This window comes from Rhea americana, unplaced genomic scaffold (genome assembly GCF_003343005.1).
Source record: "Rhea americana isolate MKP2758 unplaced genomic scaffold, rheAme1 scaffold_241, whole genome shotgun sequence".
In the NCBI taxonomy this organism is placed as follows: Eukaryota; Metazoa; Chordata; class Aves; order Rheiformes; family Rheidae; genus Rhea; species Rhea americana.
The window spans coordinates 1,026,895-1,046,591 of NW_028186359.1; the positions used below are offsets into that span (position 1 = coordinate 1,026,895).

The 19,697-nt window shown below is 39.7% G+C and overlaps 1 protein-coding gene across 1 annotated transcript in view; it reads left to right on the top strand.

Moving 5' to 3' along the window:
- KCND3 (potassium voltage-gated channel subfamily D member 3) overlaps nucleotides 1–14,965 on the top strand; it is a 134,032-nt gene extending 119,067 nt beyond the window's left edge. Inside the window, exons 3-7 of the mRNA XM_085306609.1 lie at nucleotides 2,670–2,771; nucleotides 8,517–8,609; nucleotides 11,242–11,298; nucleotides 12,279–12,526; nucleotides 14,761–14,965. Of these exons, the coding sequence (XP_085162735.1) occupies nucleotides 2,670–2,771; nucleotides 8,517–8,609; nucleotides 11,242–11,298; nucleotides 12,279–12,526; nucleotides 14,761–14,965 (705 nt within the window). The remainder of the gene's footprint in view (nucleotides 1–2,669; nucleotides 2,772–8,516; nucleotides 8,610–11,241; nucleotides 11,299–12,278; nucleotides 12,527–14,760) is intronic.
- The last annotated feature ends 4,732 nt before the right edge of the window (nucleotides 14,966–19,697 follow it).

The following is a 19,697-nucleotide window of genomic DNA, read 5'->3' on the forward strand; positions in this document are numbered from 1 at the left end:
GCGTCAGAGAAATTCCACCAGCAACAGTAAACATCTTGTTCAGCACAGGTTGCGACATGGCTCTTACTCATAATTCCTGGCTTCTATCTCTTTTTGAGGCATGTAGGACTCATACTAACACTTCTTCAACATGCAGCAGCCATATACTACTGTCAACTCATCACAATTGTAGTAATATAATTTATAACAGTTGGCATAGACAGGCTGTGAGGCAGAAAAAGTACCTAGGCTACAACTTTACATTCTTTTTTTCTTAGCTTTGCTGGTGATTTCCTCTCCTTCATGGTAAAAATCAATCTCGTCATATTTAATACGCATTCTGACACCAGAATGCTTGAAAATTATCTTTGTTCCACAGAACAGTTCCAGACAGGATCTGCAGACACCAATTCATTTTGTCCATTTTGGATACTTATCTGAATTGTCTCCAGTAGTGTCTCTCATTCATTTATGGAGAGAGCACCTGAAAAAGCCTAGCAGTTTAACAGCTAACATAGACAGCTACTGTTTGGGTGGTATCCATATCATCTACATATTCATTTAAGAGCATATACCAACTTCACATTCGTCTATTGCTGTAGGAAACCACTAGTTGCCATAAAAGATGTACTTCACATTGTGTCTGCTAAGGAACAGCTGTTCCCCAGACTCCATATCATATTTTGAAGGTGGGAAGGAATCAAACTGAGACTTTTTATGTCTTTTTTTCCATCAAGTACTGACTTTGGTATTGGAGTCACAGACCTCCTCTAACAGCAGAAGCTTTAGTCTGGACTGTATAATCTGTCTAGCTTCAAAAATATTAACTACTTTGCTTGGGGCTAAGGCAGGGTCTACCCCTGCCTAGGGGAGTCTGAATTTTTTGTTCCAGATTCCAGTCTCTGGCCAGTCTTTATTGCAGGCATAGAACAAACTCAGCAGTTTGGGAAGACCTAGGACTGAAGACCCAATTTCATTTTCTTTTTGCATCCTCAGTCTAAGTCTTGCAAATACAACTCATGAACTTTTCACAGGGTCATGACACAGCCCTGAGAAATACTTTGGACCAGTATAGAGTAAATGTCATCAGAGACTTCATGCTCATATATTGACTTGGAGTCTTAATGTTAAAATGAGTCAATGAAATATAGAAGAGAAATTCTATTTTGGATGACTTTAGTATAGGGTAACAAAAGGCCTATTTTTCAGACTGGTCACTGTCTGTGCCTCATAAGTAAAGCTACAAAACAGTATCCTGCACGTGTTTTTGTCCAGAAAACAGCATACTTAAGCAGAAGCTTTTCAGGTTAAATATTGAGGGCCACAGTCATTCACACATGTACAGAAATAGAGCTCCTAGAATTATTACAGTTTCTAGACCCACTGCAGATACTTGCCTCTTGGCTTTACTCTTCCTACAGTGTATACCCATTAGCACTTCTAATTAGAAAGGAAAATCACGAGTTCCATGTTATTTAAAAGATTATGCATTTTAAGATACAGCACAATGTAATTATTTTTTAATAGTCACAGCTATTTCATGTATTTACTTTTAATGGTGTTTGAGTCATAAATTAACAGTAAAAAAGAAAAAGGCAAATCAGCACTTGACAGAAAAGCAGGCAGTGTTTGAAAAGACAAAGTGGAAAGTTAAAAACTAAGATCAAAAGGGAAGAGGGTCTTACTAGTTTTTATTCCTTGCCTTATTCAAGACCACTTTTTAATAATTTAATTTGTCTTTCTAGGGATCAAGAAGGTGAGGGATAATTAAATATTTGAGAAGAGTAGTTTGTTCTTTTTGAGTTGAATATCTGTGTTGCTGCTGAGTAACTTGTGTCTGTCTGTCAAGAGATGCATACTTTTGGATAAACATAGCCTTATATTATCGGACAGCAAAACTAATAAACCGCCACTGTCGAGGACAGAGGTACGGGTACCTTCCCCTACTGCGGAATGATATATGCAGACTTTTCCATTAGTATTTTCTAATGTTAAGTTAACAGTCTACATTACTTGGCTAGTAAGTAAAGCAAAGTACAAGGTCTCCTTCTGAATGACTCTTACTAGCCACTTGCTCTGCAGTGCTACTTCTACAGCATCACTAAGGCCCAGGTGTCACTGTGCTAGATGCTGCACAAGCAGATCAAATAACAATACAGGCCTCAGAGCACAGAGCTGAAAGACAGAAAAATACAGACAGACAAACAGATACACAGTCAAGCACATTAGAGAGAAGGTCAGTCATGACAGCAACACACATGTAGACAACATGTATGCTGCTACATCACATAGTCTTCTGTCTCATACAGTCCTATCATGCCAAGAACATGTCTAAGTCAAGTGCTGTTAGTTGCTGCACATCTCACCCCCTAAAAATCACTAATAAAATATGAAGGGATAAACAAACCTGAGGGCCCCCATTTCCCATCTCTGGAACCAGCATTAATGCATTGTGGCAGATACTATTCTTCAGATATATGTAGTCCTCTGAGTCCTATAGACAAGCTGGAAACAGACACGGGTTAGCTGTTTTGACATCAGCCTTGTCTTGCCCATGTACCTCTTGTATTTCATCCCCAGGGGGTTTTCTGGTGTGAAAAGAACCATAAATTTCCTTCCTCTGGTATAAGCAGCACAGGAGTGATTAGTTGATGTGCCAAAGAATAAATTCAGCTTACTTGTCTTCACAGAAAGCCCGACTTGCAAGGATTCGAGTGGCCAAAACAGGTAGTTCCAACGCTTACCTTCACAGCAAGCGCAACGGCCTCCTGAATGAAGCCCTGGAGCTGACGGTGAGTGCAGAGAAAATAATTTCTTCCACATGAGAGTTTGAAAATTTTCCCTATTTCCAGTCCTCTTTCTGGTCTCCCTCCCTGCCTCAATCTGTTGTCACCTAATTGCTCATTATTCAGTGCAGCAGCCTCACACACTGAACAGTGTTACGCTATAATTATGCCTTAATGTACTGTATGTAGGGATAGCTAGGATCCAGCTGTGAGACTGGATGGGAGGAAAAGACTTACTTGATCTCCTTCTTGAGCTAGSAGAGGATCCAGCCTTCGTCAATACTAATGGCTCACAGTTCTGTCAAAGCCCTCTGTCTGATGAAACTATCGGAGTTCTACTGATACACAGCACCAATAGTCTGCCCTTCCTATAAACATCTACAATCTTTTAACAAATAATTGTTTATTTTTAAGAGTCTCTCTCTAATACATACATTGTACTGTGGTTATTAAAGAATAGCTTATTGTTCAGAAATAGCTCAGTAAAACCTCACTGATTTCTACTTTTCTAAGAGATTAATGTGAGCACACATCATGAGTCATGTATGAAAGTACACGCATACATGCACACTGAATGCACTCGCCTCTGCTTCTCCTCAAGAGACAGCCCACAAGCGTACTTTCACATATGCATCCAGAGGTTTCAACAATTTAAATCAAATATGCTGAGGAACAGGAAAGTTCCTCACGAGAAAATACGTAGAAATCATTGTCTGAGGTATGATTGCCGGCAGCAACAACTCTGGAATTATTACAAGCTCTTCATTGCTAATTAGTGGCAGAGTAAGACCATCTGATCACACCCAACAAGGGAAGAAAATAATTCCTGTTCCAGGCAGTTTGGTGGTAGGTTTACTTTTAACAGAAAGGCATCTGTAGGCTAATACTAGCTATTCATGAGATGTAAAAGTTTTAAGCGTGTCAAATTGCTCAGCAAAATCAGTGAAAACAAGATGAGGTCATTATGTTAAGCCTGATCAAGACCAGAGCAGGTATTAGCACATTTCACAGATTTCTCTTCAAATAAATCAGCTCTTAGTGCACACAAGGAGCAAAGAGCAAGATGAAGTACACTTAATAGAGCAACCAGAGCTGCCTAGTATTTGTTCATGCATCTTTACTTGGAGCCTAATCCTTCAAACGTCTGCTGTTTTTACCTGGCATACTTCAGAGCAGGACAATGTTTGCCTTTGTAAAAGCAAAGCCGAAAAGCTTTTTCAACTAATGGAGTTACAAGTTGCTCACTAGTACCTGACCCCATTCCTATTCAAGTTCAGTGGTCATATTAGCATCAGATTGCTTTGTCAGTCAGGTGGTGTGCATCCCATTCTCGATACCTTGCCCAGAACTCATGTTAAGTTTAGTGGACTTCACATGGACAGATTACCATAGGATAGGTTTGTTATCCAGCAGCAATTCTAACTACAATTACTACACAGCCATTACTAGATATTATAATACAGTATTGTGATCAATGTATAACTGCTTACAAGAGCCCCGCAGACTGCCCTGCAGCCTGGCATCTTGCTGGTTTACCCAAGACAAGAATCACCCCAAAACATGTCCTAGCTGTGGCTCAGCAGTTAAACTAATAAATTGAGATTGAAGGACTGTTCAGGATTCAGAAACACATGCCAGAATTTCCTCTCATTAGCACAAGAATGAATACACTGAAATAATCTTTTTAAGGGAACAGCATGTGTTCAGCCTGTAGCCTTGTACAAGTAAAGATAAAGTGAAGGAAAGGACTCATCCAAGGAGAGCAGCAGGAAGAATTTTTGCTCCTAGAGAAAATACAGACTTGTGCTGCAGAAACATGTGGATTTGTGGCATGTTGCATTCACCATTTAGACACCAAGTGCTCAGAGCTTTTTCTTCTCATTTAGAGAGATGAAGGGAGTGTTGTTAGTGGGTTTTATGTCAGAAATGCTCAAGGGATGGTGAGCTTCTTCCCATGGCAGCAGCCTGCATATCCTCTTACCGTTAATCTCCTTGTACAGCTAGCTGAAATTCTCTTTTAGCTAAAATGCTAGAAGGTATATATCCTAGGAACAGTAGGTTGTGAGGTCTGTCCCTTTTCACAAGCAGAATCTGCTTAGCCATAGAATAGAGAAGCATTATAGCCATCCTCATAGAAATGGACAGCTTACCACTGAACCAGTTCATCTCAGTTCACCAATGTCCAATTTTGTGTGCTGTACCACTAAGCAGAAGAGGTAAAAGTACATCGGATTTCAGAACTGAACACTACAGCAGATTTCAGTCTTCCTCCAAGCAACCAGCAGCTCAGTGAATGCCTTCCAAGAACAAGCTGAATGGTAGCTGGCATCAAACCTCTGCAAAACTGGCATCCCAGCTCAAATAGCAAGCCATCCCCTTGCCTGCCCCCTACCAGGCTATTCATTACAAGCAGACTCTTCCAATGAAGACACAATTTTGTTTGCCTGCAGCAATATAGGTACGACTGATGCATTTTATTCTTTTTAACAAATACGCATTCTTCAACAGTAACATCAAAACACCAAGCATTTGTATGATGTTGGCACTCTCACTGTCCTAGGGGCAGTAGCTCCTGCAGCTCCCTTTTTCTATTTGCATGCTAGGATGTTCTAGATGCTTACTGTTTCTGAAAGCACAGAGCTGGCCAAAGAAAAGGTGAAAGGAAGATAAGATAGGAATCGGACTCACTAGTGGTTCCCTTTATTCCTGAGAACTGCCATCCCTTGATCTCTCTGCAGCAGTTGCAAGTCAGTTCTCTTGATGGAATGTACATGGCCAGATTAAACTGTGCTGCCAAAATTTTACAATTGGTTTAGATCTTCAAACAGRGCTAGGGAAGCTCTGCCTCTGCTTTCAAATTCCACTTACACCTGCTCTGAAACACAGCTGTGCAGGAAAGAGTTGCGAACCCTTCTTCTGAGCCCTCATATAAAGACACTGTTAGCAATATCTGCTCTTTCTCTCTCCTTTCCCAGAGTGTTTCAGTGTGGCATCTTACTTGTTTCAGGGTGTGCAAGGACCTCCATGGGAAGTGTTCCAACATAGACTTCAGCAGTCAGTAATCTCTGCAGGGTAGGAACAGGACCTGCTTGATGTGCTGGTTCACCGAGAACACTATTAATAAGAAAAATTGAACTGACCTTTTTTAGGCCACTTCTAAAAATACTTCTGGGAATGCTCATCTTCCAAAACAACAATGGCAAAAACAAAATTCCATAACCTGCTTAAGAAGCATTGTGATAGGAATACATTAATTCCTTATACAGTAAGTCAGCTTTCTTAATGTATCAGTTGTTCAGCTATGTTTTAGCATCTGTCAGAGGTACAGTTACTCCTCCATTTAAGAATTACAGAACCATTGTGTAAATAGCATCTAGAACACAGATTTTCAGTGAATAACTGGGACATACGGGTATAGCTAAAATCAGTGCCAAAAGCATAGCTGTGTTTGACCCCCGTAAGAGCAAAGGACAAAGTCCTGGCACTTCTGCCAAGATGTTCCACTGTCTCTCCATCCCACTCACTTTATCTCCTAAACAGTCAGATACTGCAGTTCTGCATCTAAGCATATATTCAAGCAATGCACACTGATTTTTTATTTTCAGATTTAGGCATTACAGAAGATACCAAGCACCCTTTAGGCAGAGGGCACAGGAAAACACTAACCCCTAATTGCCATCTTAATGCATCTCATTGTCTTTGAAAATGCTAATCATCAAAGATATGCACAGATTAATGCATGCAATCCCAGAAAATGTGTAATGAAGTAATAGTGAATTTCAAGATCAGGGAGTTTAATTAGTAAAAGAATATCTTTAACAACCTAGATCTTAAATTTACCACCACAAAATAGAGAAAAACAGAAAAATAATCCTAGAATAGCATACAGTCTCTTTAAACAATCTCCACTAGTATTTTTTTCTTCCATTCTGAGGTGCATTTGATCATCCTATTATACAGTAAGTGACAAATGCTGTATTTTGAGGAGCGTAAGCATATGATACACTAATACAATGTGAAGATCAAAAATACAGAGTACTGGATTCCACCACCAAGTTCACTAAGTTGACCTAACATCGTTCTGATGAATGCTTAACATCAAGCTTTCTGCACAAACAAAGCATGATACATATACTGAACTCAAGYTTCTAACCTCTCATCCATTTTTATTTCTGCTGTTCCTAGCAGATCAAGCCCCACAGCTTTACAAAAGCACCAGGATTAGTCTGAGATCTACAGCCTACCCTAACCACCAATAATACTGCAGCCTGACCAGTCCCTTCCCCAAGTCACCACGTGCACACMCACCCATGCCAAAAGCAATTCTTTCCCTCTCTCTCCCAGCTTGACTTATGCCTTCCTAGGAGGGGCCGGTCCTTTCAGTAACTTCTCAGTCTTAACTACTCTCAGCTGTACCCAATCCCTTCTCAGACAGCACAAGCTGCCTGCTTGACTCCAAACACACCCTACACTGAATTAGCTTATAAATTTGTTATGCCATACTTGAACAATTTCAGTACACAAGGGAAAGAAGGAAAAGCTGGTTCCTGACTGAGGCTGTCAGTTGGTACTGTACAATGAATATATTTAAAGATATTTGAATATGAAAAATACTCGGATCATCAGCTTTTTGGAATAGGCCTGCCTTGCTCTGTTATTGTGCTAAGTGATGTACAGAGGGTTCTTGGTCAGTTTTCAGGGCACCTAGGCACTGTGTTAATAAAACAAATCACGCTAGCTGTCCTACTGAATGAAGGCCACACCAGATAGGGCCTCCTTCTCCTAGGAAACTGCTGCCTCATTTTATGTGATACTAAACTCTTTGCCACTGCTGTGCAATGCTCCTTCATTTGAGGTATGTTTGAACAGGATAATTTATATATATTAATCCTTATGTTTGTAGCACCTTCCTGTTTCTCACCTCTCTCTTTTTTCATGCTGCCCTTCAAATGGGCTTGAGCCTACAAGAAGTTAAACACTTATGAGTTCTCACTTAGCCCAGTCACCAGGACCTGCTACAAACTCCCCACCAACAGCCACACTCAATGAGGCAGGGAAAGGGCAGCTCCCTTTTAATACACTGCAGGTACAAAGTATGGAAAACACACAGCCATGTGTCCACAAAGAGAGGGAGGCAAATCTAGGAGTCCTGTCTCTCATAACAGCATTACAAACAGGTGACATCCAAAACATGAAACCCASGTTCAACTGATCTAGCCTTCAGTTGTGACTCATAAGGTTTTAGCAATAACTTATGCAAGTTCCAACAGGCACAGCTCTGTGTAGCACTGAAGGTCCAACAGAGCTAGTGCTTCCAGCTCAGCATAACTAAGACAACTTATGCTAACAGACACTAGAGTTCAGGGGACATCTGTTGGCATTTAAAGGTCACRTTAAACTTAAAAGTCTTAACAATTTTTAGAAAAATAAGACATCATGGGTTCTTTTTTCTTTACCTTCTGGATCTTAAACCTTCACACCATGTCAGCAGTATTTCCCAGGTTTCCTCCAGAGCTACAAAATGGCTAGAAACATACAGTTTTGAATTAAAGTTGAGATCTTCCTCTGAGTTTACAGGCCACATCATTAAGAAAAAAAAATGAGGAAACCTAAGATTCATGATAAGAACTTGAGAGCTAGTAACACTGAAAYTGTTGTCTTTCCCTTGTGAAAGCTAACTCTGGTAGTTTTGTCTGTTTTCATGGTTTTACATCTACTTTGGGATTTTTTCCCCTTTCTCTGGCTATTTAGGGATCCACTGAAGATGAGCAGCACGTGACTAAAGGCACCTCCTTAATTGAAAGCCAACATCACCACCTGCTGCACTGCCTGGAGAAAACAACTGTAAGTAGAAACAYAACACTTTTACATCTTACTAAGTCTTTGTGCCCGGCCCAGGCTTCAAAYGGAAAAGATGTGTGCACAGGATGCTCTAACCTGGCACTTAGTTGCACATATCCAGCAGATCTACAAACTGTGCCAGACACTCCCGTTCCCAAGAATGTTCTGCAATGGGACAAACACACTTTCATTTTATTAAGACTTCTTTTTAAAAAAAAGAATCACCATGAAAAGGGATAAAGGATATGATTGTCTGCTGCTCCACAGTCATCTAACCAGTACAAAGTCAGTAACAGATCACTCAGTTCACCTGAATGCAAATAAGATGYCAGCAGGCAAGGAGATAGGGAGATTCTATAAACAATATGTATGCTAAATTTAATTTCTCATAAGCTTCTGAAAAAGAGCTAGGTTGCATTTGTCTTGTKTTGTCAGTCAGACATCATACATTTGTTGCTTATGCCAATTAATAACAATGGACAGTTCTGCTGTCTTAAAGGAGGAAGTTGACGTCAGTGACTCCAAATTACAACCTAGAATCTAAAGCAAATCAGCTGGCAAAAATAACCTTTAGCCTTTCATAAGGAACAGAGCAGATGAACTCTCTTAATAGATTTAAAGCTTGCATATATATTTTGTCACTGCAGTTCTCRTTACAAGAGCAGGTAATTTATCTCAAAGCCAGTCAAGCAGTTTCTGCKGCAATGATTTTTCTGTTTATTCTAAGCAAGGTGTTGGAGGAAGAGTTTTATTTTCCGTTATTAAGTGATTCTCTATGCAGAAATCTCTTGGAAATGTTCAGATATTTATCTCATGAATATGTTTTACTTCTAGGTTTCTATAAAAGGTTTTGCAGTAGGGGAACATGATCTATACCATGGAGCATATTATTTATATCATAGTTCATTCTAGAAAGAATGACGAGAGGTTAACACTTGAAATATTCATGCCTTTTTCTATCTGCATCCATCATCACATGTACTTCTGATTTCTGACTTGCAAGAGCTTTCTTTTAAGAYAAATTGCCTCCACTTCATAGTTCAGTTTATGCTGGAATAACACCATTTAGGCATCAGCAATGCACTGGAAGATGACGACTTGTTAATCGCAGTGACCTGCTGAGTACAGCTGGTTTATGGCAATGAACGATGAAGGTCACCATTCCAAGGACAGTGAACTGATTCTTCCTGTATCAATAACTACTGAGTTTATTTTATAAGACTCATCTTGCCTTTGTTTCTAGTCATATTGGATGTTACATAACAAGCAGACATTTCACAATCTGACTCGTTGGTTTAGAACTTCATGCTTAAAAGCTTCACTATTATGACCTGTATTTCACAAATAATACTTCCATTTGTAAACTTTATTTTGCATTGTGAGCTGCATGAGTCGCTCCATCATTAATGAGCCAGTTTGGGTGCCGGAAGTAAAGCAGCCATATCATATCCTCAATTTGTGGATATATTAGCCTACCACACAAATAAGTCTAGACTGCCTCCAGCACCCAAAGCTACTCAAAAGGTGAGTCTCAGTGGTTGAAAATGTTCCAAATGTTATTTTTTTTCCTGTAAAGAATGGCAATAGTAATGATACTTTGAATTTTGATGAAAACCTAGAGGGCAAATCTGCACAATATTTAATGCATTTTCCCTCCATTTTTCAGCCTGTTATTATGATTATGTTGCATCGAACCATGTAGCAAGTTTGGATTTCTGAAATTATCAGTCAAAATAGTTCAATCAGCTTGTGTGGAAATTCTTTCCAATGCACATAATCTATTAAAATACTATGCAACACCTCTCCCCTCAAAACATTAAATCATAGTACAAGAATTTTTAAACACTGCAGAGTCATTTTTGTGATGATACAAAGYTGCAGGTGGAATGCAATGAGGAATGTACCACAGTTGCAAACTTGTTTCAATGGGCAATTCACCTTTCCTTCAACTCCGCAGAAGGATTCTGAAAATACAGTATTTATTTTCATGGTATCTGCAATTGTCACTAGAATAAAGTCTTACAATCAAATGGCTGTGAATGGCTCACAAATCTGGTGCGTCAGAAGACAAAGTGACCCAGAGGTACTCCCAGCTCCCATAACAAGGGCTACTTTGTCATATTAACACAACACATGGAGTTTGTACAAACAAAAGAAGTTTCTGCACTCCTTCCAGATTGAGTATGGACATTCATGTGCTATATTTTCTCCCACTGCTATGTGCACTGAATCCAATCCTTCAGKCCAAACCTTTCTTCTATGTTTCCAGAGTATGATCAGAAACCATATCCATTGGTGATCCATTGACAATAAAATTCCGATTTGTTTACTTATGAATCAGCAGCTCAAACTTTGTTTTCCTTTGCATTCTGGCTCTCAAAAGATCAAAGTAATAAAATTGTCACAAGTCTTGTCTTATTAAAAGAACATTAGGAAGCTTAAATGTAAGAATGAAGGARCAAAGAGGTCTGATTCAAGCAAGGTTTGGTAAAGAGAAGGTCCAGTTGCCCATTCAAACTTGAGCAATACAGCTGCAATGCTGAGACAAAAAAATGCAATGCTGGGACTAAATTTTTGAATGCCGGAATGGAAAATCAAATGTGTTTTTATCTTTTGTTGGCATGTTGTCCCGTAGGGATTGTCCTATCTTGTGGATGATCCCCTGTTATCTGTACGAACTTCCACCATCAAGGTATTTCCTTTTTAATTCAATCTGTTCTTCTGTGATCTCTGTGACGTGTCTGGAGTGCTTGCWTCCTTTCTCGTTCCTGGTCTTGTCCTCGGGAGTTTGTGCTCGTGGTTCTTTTTTGCTACCCAGTGCCTTTGTTCACTGTAAGAGTTGTTAGTTGTTCCAATGAAAATCAGTGGCTGCCTTCACCCTTGTTGTTTTTGTTTCCCGTCCTTTCTGATGCTGACAGGGCCCAGATGAAGTATGTCCATTAGGACTATTTGGGTGTTCATAYATGTGCATAAGAGGTCTTCCTTTCAGGACATTTTGTTTCTTTAGCACAGACATGCTTTAAAGATTCAGTTTTCTGAATTTCCTTCCCCTGTCATTTCCCACTATCAGCTGCCAAGTTTATTTCTACCAGCTAATTGCAGCACCCAGCCTATTCCACGTATGCTTTGCACCCAACAGCAAATACAACTAACATCCTGTAAAAAAACAATCTGTCAAGACAATTCTCCAGATATAATACAATCCTGTCCCCAAGGACAAAGAAAAAGGAGCCTGAATCTCCTCTCCTGTGGGGTTTAATAGCCATGTGGAATCACAGACTCTTTGAAGCCGCTTCCAGGATCCAGACATGTGTGAAAGGAAAATCAGACACAATATATTAACCATCTCAGACAGTGTAAGCAATGCAGTACTGACAGATTATCATGCTTCTGTCACTGCAACAGCTTCTCTTATTCCCATATTGATTCAGGACAGCAAAACTTTCTCTTGGTTATAGTGAGTGCAAGGGCAAAGTCATCTCTTTCTCTGCTCTTGTTTGCATTTCTTTCTTGAAATCTGCCTAGTGCAAACATTTTCAGGTGCAGGCGCAGAGAGCATCTTACACAGACAAGGGGCTGACACATCCCACCAGACTAGTAAAATACAATATTGAAAATAAACTACTGTTGGGTTGCCACGGAGAGTAATGGCATTGCTCTTTTTCCTGTCAGAATCATGAGTTCATAGATGAGCAGCTGTTTGAGCAAAATTGCATGGAGAGTTCAATGCAAAACTACCCATCTTCTCGAAGCCCCTCCTTGTCAAGTCACCATGGTTTGACCACCTCCTGCTGTTCTCGCCGTAACAAGAAGACCACTCACCTCCCCAACTCCAGTGTGCCAGCCACTCGCCTCCGGAGTATGCAGGAGCTCAGCACTATCCACATCCAGTGCAGTGAGCAGCCCTCCCTCACAACAAGGTACAGTAAGTAGGCTCTTGCTGCTAACTACTGCATGCAAACTCCTGAAGTGCATTATCCAATTGAAAGAAATTTGGTGCAATTTCTTTCAGTCATATTCTCCAGCCAGAAAGAGGGATCTAGAGCTAGGAGTATCTATGTCTCTCTCTCTCCTTCTAATAGGATCCCAAGAAAAGTGACTGCTGGCTGGGGGAGAACTAGATCAAAGCTAGACTCTAGTGCAGCTCTTCTCTGATGAGATTGGACCTAGAAGAATAAATTCTAGCTGAAATCTGCCTGCAAAGCTCTTAATGGCACAGGCAGGAGCCAACAGTTCCCAGCTGTAAGCCAGTCACCAAAGTTGCACAGGGTCACTCTACCATCCAGACCATGCACCTCCCAGGTAGCCCAATACTTTCAAGTCCTTACTGGGTCCAGGCAGACAGAGATAAAGCAGATTAGTTCACCAGTGTCTACATGCAAAAGCCAGTACAGCACTATAAATGCTGACCAGGGAAACTCATTTTACTGTTTTTCATTGTCCAAAAGTCTGAATTACAACTGTACRCAACAAGCATCACTAGGAAACAAATAAGGAGGAATTTCACAATGGTGTCTCACTAGCTCTCACATAAAGAGCCATTAGTTCCATAGGTGAAGAAATATCTCTTTCGATAGACAATTTTTAAATTGAGTGTGTCATTTTATATATAACTTGCTGAAAAATCATTTCCTCACCATATCTTGCTTGCAAGTATTAAATGACTTTCTAAATTCCCTTCAGCCCATTAAGCTTCTTGKGCAGTGTGCTGTTTCTGAAACTAGCATTCCTCTCCTCCCCACTCTTATCAAAAGGCTATGGAAACTGAAACAAAACTGCTCCTAGGGCAGCACAGGACTAATCTGTGCCAGGGTAAAGTCAGAAGGGCATTTCAGAGGACAAATCTTGAATGAATAAGCACAAAATAAGTCTGTGGGTATGTGGTTTCAAGACAGAAGTTTAAACCAGCACCTGAAACAATAATTCAGGGGAATGTGAATTATTCTATTTCTGGGGTGCTAAATCAGATGTCAGCTATGGTATTTCATCTGTCAACACTTAGTTATTTCACTTGCTTACCAAATTGTGTAAGAACAGAGAGATAATATATTATAAGGACCTGCACCATCTACTCTGAACAACCACTCATTTGGAGCTGGTCTGTGATAATGCTTTGAGAGATTGCAGAAGGGCAAGAGATGCTGAGATTTGGTAATTTTATTGAAGCAGGAGGCAGCTTCCCAGAGTTTTGGAAACTCTACCTTAGGTCTTTCTACTGAGTCTGCCAACACAAGAGGATGTTTATTGTAACAGCCCCAAACCACTGGCAAAAGAAAAGGCTTGTAAGTTACTTTTCATGTGGAACACAACTGGGGGAACTTTTTTAGGGGGAATGCAACTCACTGGGTGAACTGGCTAACACTGGCAGAACCACCTAGTACGTAAGATTTTGCCCATGAGGACTCGACTTGTGACCGAGATAACCAGGGAAATAGAATGGGTCCCATAGTGTCCCTGGGAGACTTGGGAGATTAAGAAAAATCCTCTTGGTGAGTCACTCTGAGATAACCACAGGAACAGCTTTTCAAATGGGAGCTTTACATTTTAAAAGAACAGGCCTCGTGTTTAAAATGAACATGTTGGGCTGGTAATAGCAAACTCCTGCAGCTATGCAGATGCACAGAAATCAACCTATCATTTTCCCTCTGTAATTAATTATAGGATGCAATTGATGCAGATCTAAAAAGTGCTACCAGCTGCTAGACCCCTGACTACTGCAAGGAGATGAAACAACAACAGAGATCAAGGGATAATGAAAAAAAAAGAGAGGCATTCAAACTGCAAGGAAGGGGARATTTTTTCTCAGGAAGACTTACCTGTGTGCTGAAAAGATATAGTACACAGTACAGGATATTTAAGTGTCCTCTTAATTATACCAGATTTATGCAAGAATGAAATAGAAAATGTGAAGTAATTTACCCTGTGGAAGGCTGTATCCTAACCTGAGGGATATTAAAAAAGGTTAGTGTAAAGTAGGCAGAAATTAAGGATGCTTAGCAGGTACTGGGGGAAGTGATTAAGTGGATTCTTCTGTAATATTTCAGTGCCCCTGTTTCAGAGGAATAAGATAGTGCTGAAGAGCAACTACCATTCCTATCCTTCCTATTGTCATCAAAAAAAAAAAAAAAAGAAAAAAACTAAATTTGTTTTCTAGTCGTTCCAGTCTCAATATGAAGTCAGATGATGGGCTGCGACCGAACTGCAAAACTGCGCAGATAACGACAGCCATCATCAGCATCCCCACACCGCCGGCACTAACACCAGAAGGCGAGAGTAGGCCTCCACCCAGCAGCCCTGGCCACTCCACGAACATTTCTACCACTACCACAAGCAACATAGTCAAGGTCTCTGCCTTGTAAGATGTCTCATGCACAGAAAGAGGCTGGAAGACCAGTGCTCCTCTCCCTCCACACCTCCACTTCCTTTTTTGCTGCAAATTGTGCCTGGATGGACCAACCTGACATTTTATCATTGGATTAGCAATGGAGACCTAACAAGGCAGCTTCTTCAGACTCGCATTCATGCTGTGGACTGAGGAAGGATTAGGAGGAGGAAGAGGCTGGTTAAAGGAAAAACCTGCACGGAGAGAGTGTTGTGCCACAGCACAGAGCAGAAATCGCCTGTGGAGGCTGGAGAGAAAGAACCATCATGGCAACAAGAGAGTCAATAAGAAAACAGAAATATAACACTGTGTATCGCAGCACCTTTTTAAAGGTTTTTAATGGATAATATTTATTCATGAGGAAATGACTGAAAAAGGTGAAAAAAACAATGGATTTTGTGAATTTTTTTTCTTCATGGAGCAGAACCTTTAAATCAACCAAAATTTCACATTTTTTTTTCTTTTATAGGAAAAGATTTAGACAAAGAAGCCACCTGTCACTGAAATGTTTCCATTCCCCTGTGTGTGTGCGTGCGAGTGTGCAACAGAACCACATCAGAGCAACACTAAATTACAAAAAACAGAGCATGTTTTCATGATTGGGTGCACAGCAGGAAAACGCAAGCATGCGTCAGCACATACATGTACACGCGCACACACACAACTATTTCACCTTGGATGGCATTCTTTATTTAGACAGTTTTGTATCCGCCTTTTAAGTCAATACAGTGCAATTGCAAACAGTGTGTTTGTCTGCTAATTATTGTCTGTGAAAACATATTTGTAGAAAAAAGACAGGCTTTATTAGAGTTTTAGTCCCACATGGATATCTGCTTTCTATTTTTGTTATCACTTACTTGTAAGACTGTGACTAGATTATCAGTTCTGTATTTTTAAAAAGGAAAAGAAAAAGTAGGATTCTTTTTTAATACCGTACACAAAAACGATAAAGAACGAGAAAGCACTGAACTCAGCTGCATCAAGCATTCGTAAGTCTGACAGATGTTCCCTGTAATGTATGCCCATGCCTTTTGCTTTTGTTTTCTATATATGAATTTCTTTGCTAGCACTGGACATACAACCCATTGTAAATAGTAGCCAAATAATGTCTGGATCTATACTTGGTAATAATCAATCCCAGAGCCAAATACCTTGCATGGACAGGGAAGTATTTGGCATTTTCACAGTCTTGGAGCTCCCGTTGTCTCATCAATGGCTTCTGGGTTGCACTGATTTTTGGGGGTAGACTAGGTTAGTAATTTTAGTTCTCCAGTTCTAGCACAGGATCTACAGTGTGCATCCTCCTGAGAAGAAGGAGCAGTACTGGAGATTGGAAAACATTTGATAAGGTGTGGTACAGACAGCATTTTCTTTTTGCAATTCTACACATTTATTTTGGGAAAAGTCGCACGCTTACAGTAACCAGTAAGTAACACCGTACTGCCAGAAAGCTAATATTTTTAACAAGGATGTGGTTAGTCCTAATGACTCTTTCTGAAATCTTTCTAGGAACAATATATTGTAAGGAAATACAAGTTCCTGAAACAACTGATTTTTCCCCGCTAAGAAAAATTATCTTTTTCTTCTGTTCTGCCTTTTCTCAAGTTCCTTTCTCATTATAGGTGCAATCCATGACTGGCATAGAGCGATGAACAAAGTTACCCACCTCTTGCTTCCTGAGCCTCTCTCATATCACATACTGGCTAATTACTGTGGTCATGCACAAACGCCAGTTCAAGCTCATGCTGTGCTAAGCCCTATACACTCCCATGAAAAGCCATGAACCTTGCCTCCAGGAGCTTGCAATGGAATAGATAACAAGGAAATATTTCAAGTGTCCCTTTTCTGAACAGTGATTTACCAATGCTATACAATTAACAGAATTACTCAAAGCTTGTTTGAGCCTGATTCAGCAAGATTAATTTTCTTTTTTCTTTTTTTACAGCTTTTATAATCTATCCTGATGTAATATTTATATACACACTTACACATATAAACACACACACCTACACGTATAGATAAATAGATGCACATGCTGATTTAAACATATGAGCTAGCAATATGCTTTGTTAGCATTCCTAACCTAGTAGTCTATAAAATGGACTCAAATGCTGATGTATTAACTCAATAGCCTCCTTAGAAACCTACAACATTCTAGGAATATTAGGGCTAGGCTAAGCCTTCGATAGCTGCACCAGCTTACAGTCATTTATTGCAATGCTATACTATGTTACCCAAAACTGTGTTTAGTCCTATTTTAAATGACTAAAATACTCTGCCTTTGCTGCTTCCTGTAGGAGATTATTCTGCAGTTAATCTTGACATTATTGAGTTTTCCTTGGTGTTTAATTTAGTCTTTCCTTTGCTTTATTTAACTTCATTACTTGCCATGATATCTGCTGCCCATTTGAACACCCTCAGCCTTATAGATCAGAGGCCTTGTTCTCCACCACCTTCCTCCCTCCTCCATACTAGCATAGAACGAGGGGTAAATGCTAACGTGCTGGTATACTACTATGCTCCTTCCAATGCACAGGATTAAATGATTACAAAGAGCCAGGGACTCGGCACAGAATCTCCATGCTGCCTTTCTTCTTCCTGATTTACTGTGGAGTGGTAAACAAGCCACTTCATTTCTCTGTGCCCATGTCTATCTAAAATAGCAATCATGGCAGCCTATCTTAAGCATATTTAGTGCATTTTATTACTATCAGTCAAAATACTTCCTGAAAAAAAAATCAACATTTTTAAGAGACAAAAACATAAATAAGGAGAACAGCCAATCCTTAATGCTTCTGGCTGGCTGCTTGCACTCAGATTGTCAGGGCAGCTCTGGTCTTTGTTTTGTCYCAAAGAAGAGGAATCGTTGTTATCCTTGTTCAAAAATACGTAGCTTGCCTCTTCTACCATTAACTTAGCAAGTGCTGCCCCATACCGTCACTAGCTCAGCACAGACTTTCAAAGGATAAAGACAGATAAAATTAAGGAAGTCTAAGCCTAGAGAAATAAGGCTAGAAATATTTTTAATGGAGACATTAGCTCCCTTTAAACACTGATTTGAAGTAGACTGAGTAACATTTCTGAAAACAGTTGAACATACGCTTGTATTAAACCTCCCCAGATTGCCCAATGTAACAACATCCTTATTACAAAAGCTCTGCACATTCATTCAAATAGCAAAGACAAGAATCTATCCACATCCTATCAGTGGTTGATAGGAAATAATATACCATTTTTCAGATGAACTCTAGGCAGGGAGAGACAGCATTTGCAGAGAAGAGCATGCACTACAGCTGCTTACTCCTGCAGCAAAGGGAGGCAATTAGCTCTATTAAACAGCACAGTTGCTTTAAATAGCAACTTACAAACCATTATTGAGAGAAGACCAAATCAATCCTAAAAATTCCTAGACCAGAGCTTTCATTGAAGGGCTAGGACCATTTCCTCCAATGGTCCTCAGTATCGCCCTGTCCTGCCAATGTCCCTTTCCCAATTGCTATGCATGCCCAAGATGGTACCTGCACTGTTATGGACACAAAAARCGGCAGGTACCCCTGCAGCTTCAGTCATACCTGATGCGTATGGAAGGGGGCTTCTTCAGATGTGAGCTGCATCCAGGAGGAGAAGCATGCAGAAACATAGGTAGGTTCTGCTCCTGATAAGTTTCTGAAACGCAGATAGTGCAAAATAACCTGATTAGTAAGACTGCTCAGAAAAGTCAGTTGTGTATAACAATTCATTTCCAAAGTCTTCCTCTTCCCCCTAATTCCTCACAACATTTTGTAGTTTGTTTTCTCCATTAAAAAGATCAGATTTAAAATTCTCCAGGGAGAAGACTCCCACTGCTTCCCTTAAAAGCTTATTCCAGACTAATAGAACTTCATGTCAAGGAGTTTTCCCCTGATGCTCTGCCGTAATTCTTTCCTTATTTTCCTTCCCCTGTTGTCATTATACTCTCTTGYATCATGTTAAATTATTCTCCTTCCCACATGGCAAGTCAGCTGCCTACAAACATTAGAATATAAAACATTCTACAGCATATCCTTATACCAGAGAGTACTCCTGTATGTCAAATAACTATCACTGTAAAAGTGAACTGGAAAAATGGCAAACTAAGTAACATAAAGGGCTTTAGTATGGAATAAAAGTGAATCTACAATTCAAAAGGAAATATTAAAAAATCATATGCTTTTTTACAGCTCTCAGATGTACTAAATTTGAATTAATGATACTTGTTTAATCTGAAATAGTTGATAACACATCAGTGCTGCAAAACAGCATTTACTATTTTAATTTAGATAACTTTAGGAGTATGCATGAAAGTCAAGTTAATACCGGCTAAGGGAAGCAGTGTTTTCAAATATTTTGCTTTTGCAAGTACAGAGTATAAACGTATTGTATCTTACAGATACTATAAAGCAGATTCAATACATTAAAAACTGCAACATCCCTTTGATCCTGTTTCAATATATTATCCATGCTGGACTGTACCAGTTACAAGTCAGCATTCATTGATTGCTTAAGAACATGCCTCAAAACGCCACAACTTTGAATTGAAGATTTTATTCTGCATTTAGAGTTCAGTGAGTAATATACTTTTTCTCTACAACTCAGTCAAATACATCTTAATTGATTCAAAAACTACTTATTTTTCTCCAACACTTTGATTAACTGCACTAAATATGATTTCAGAACTCAAATTTTTAGGC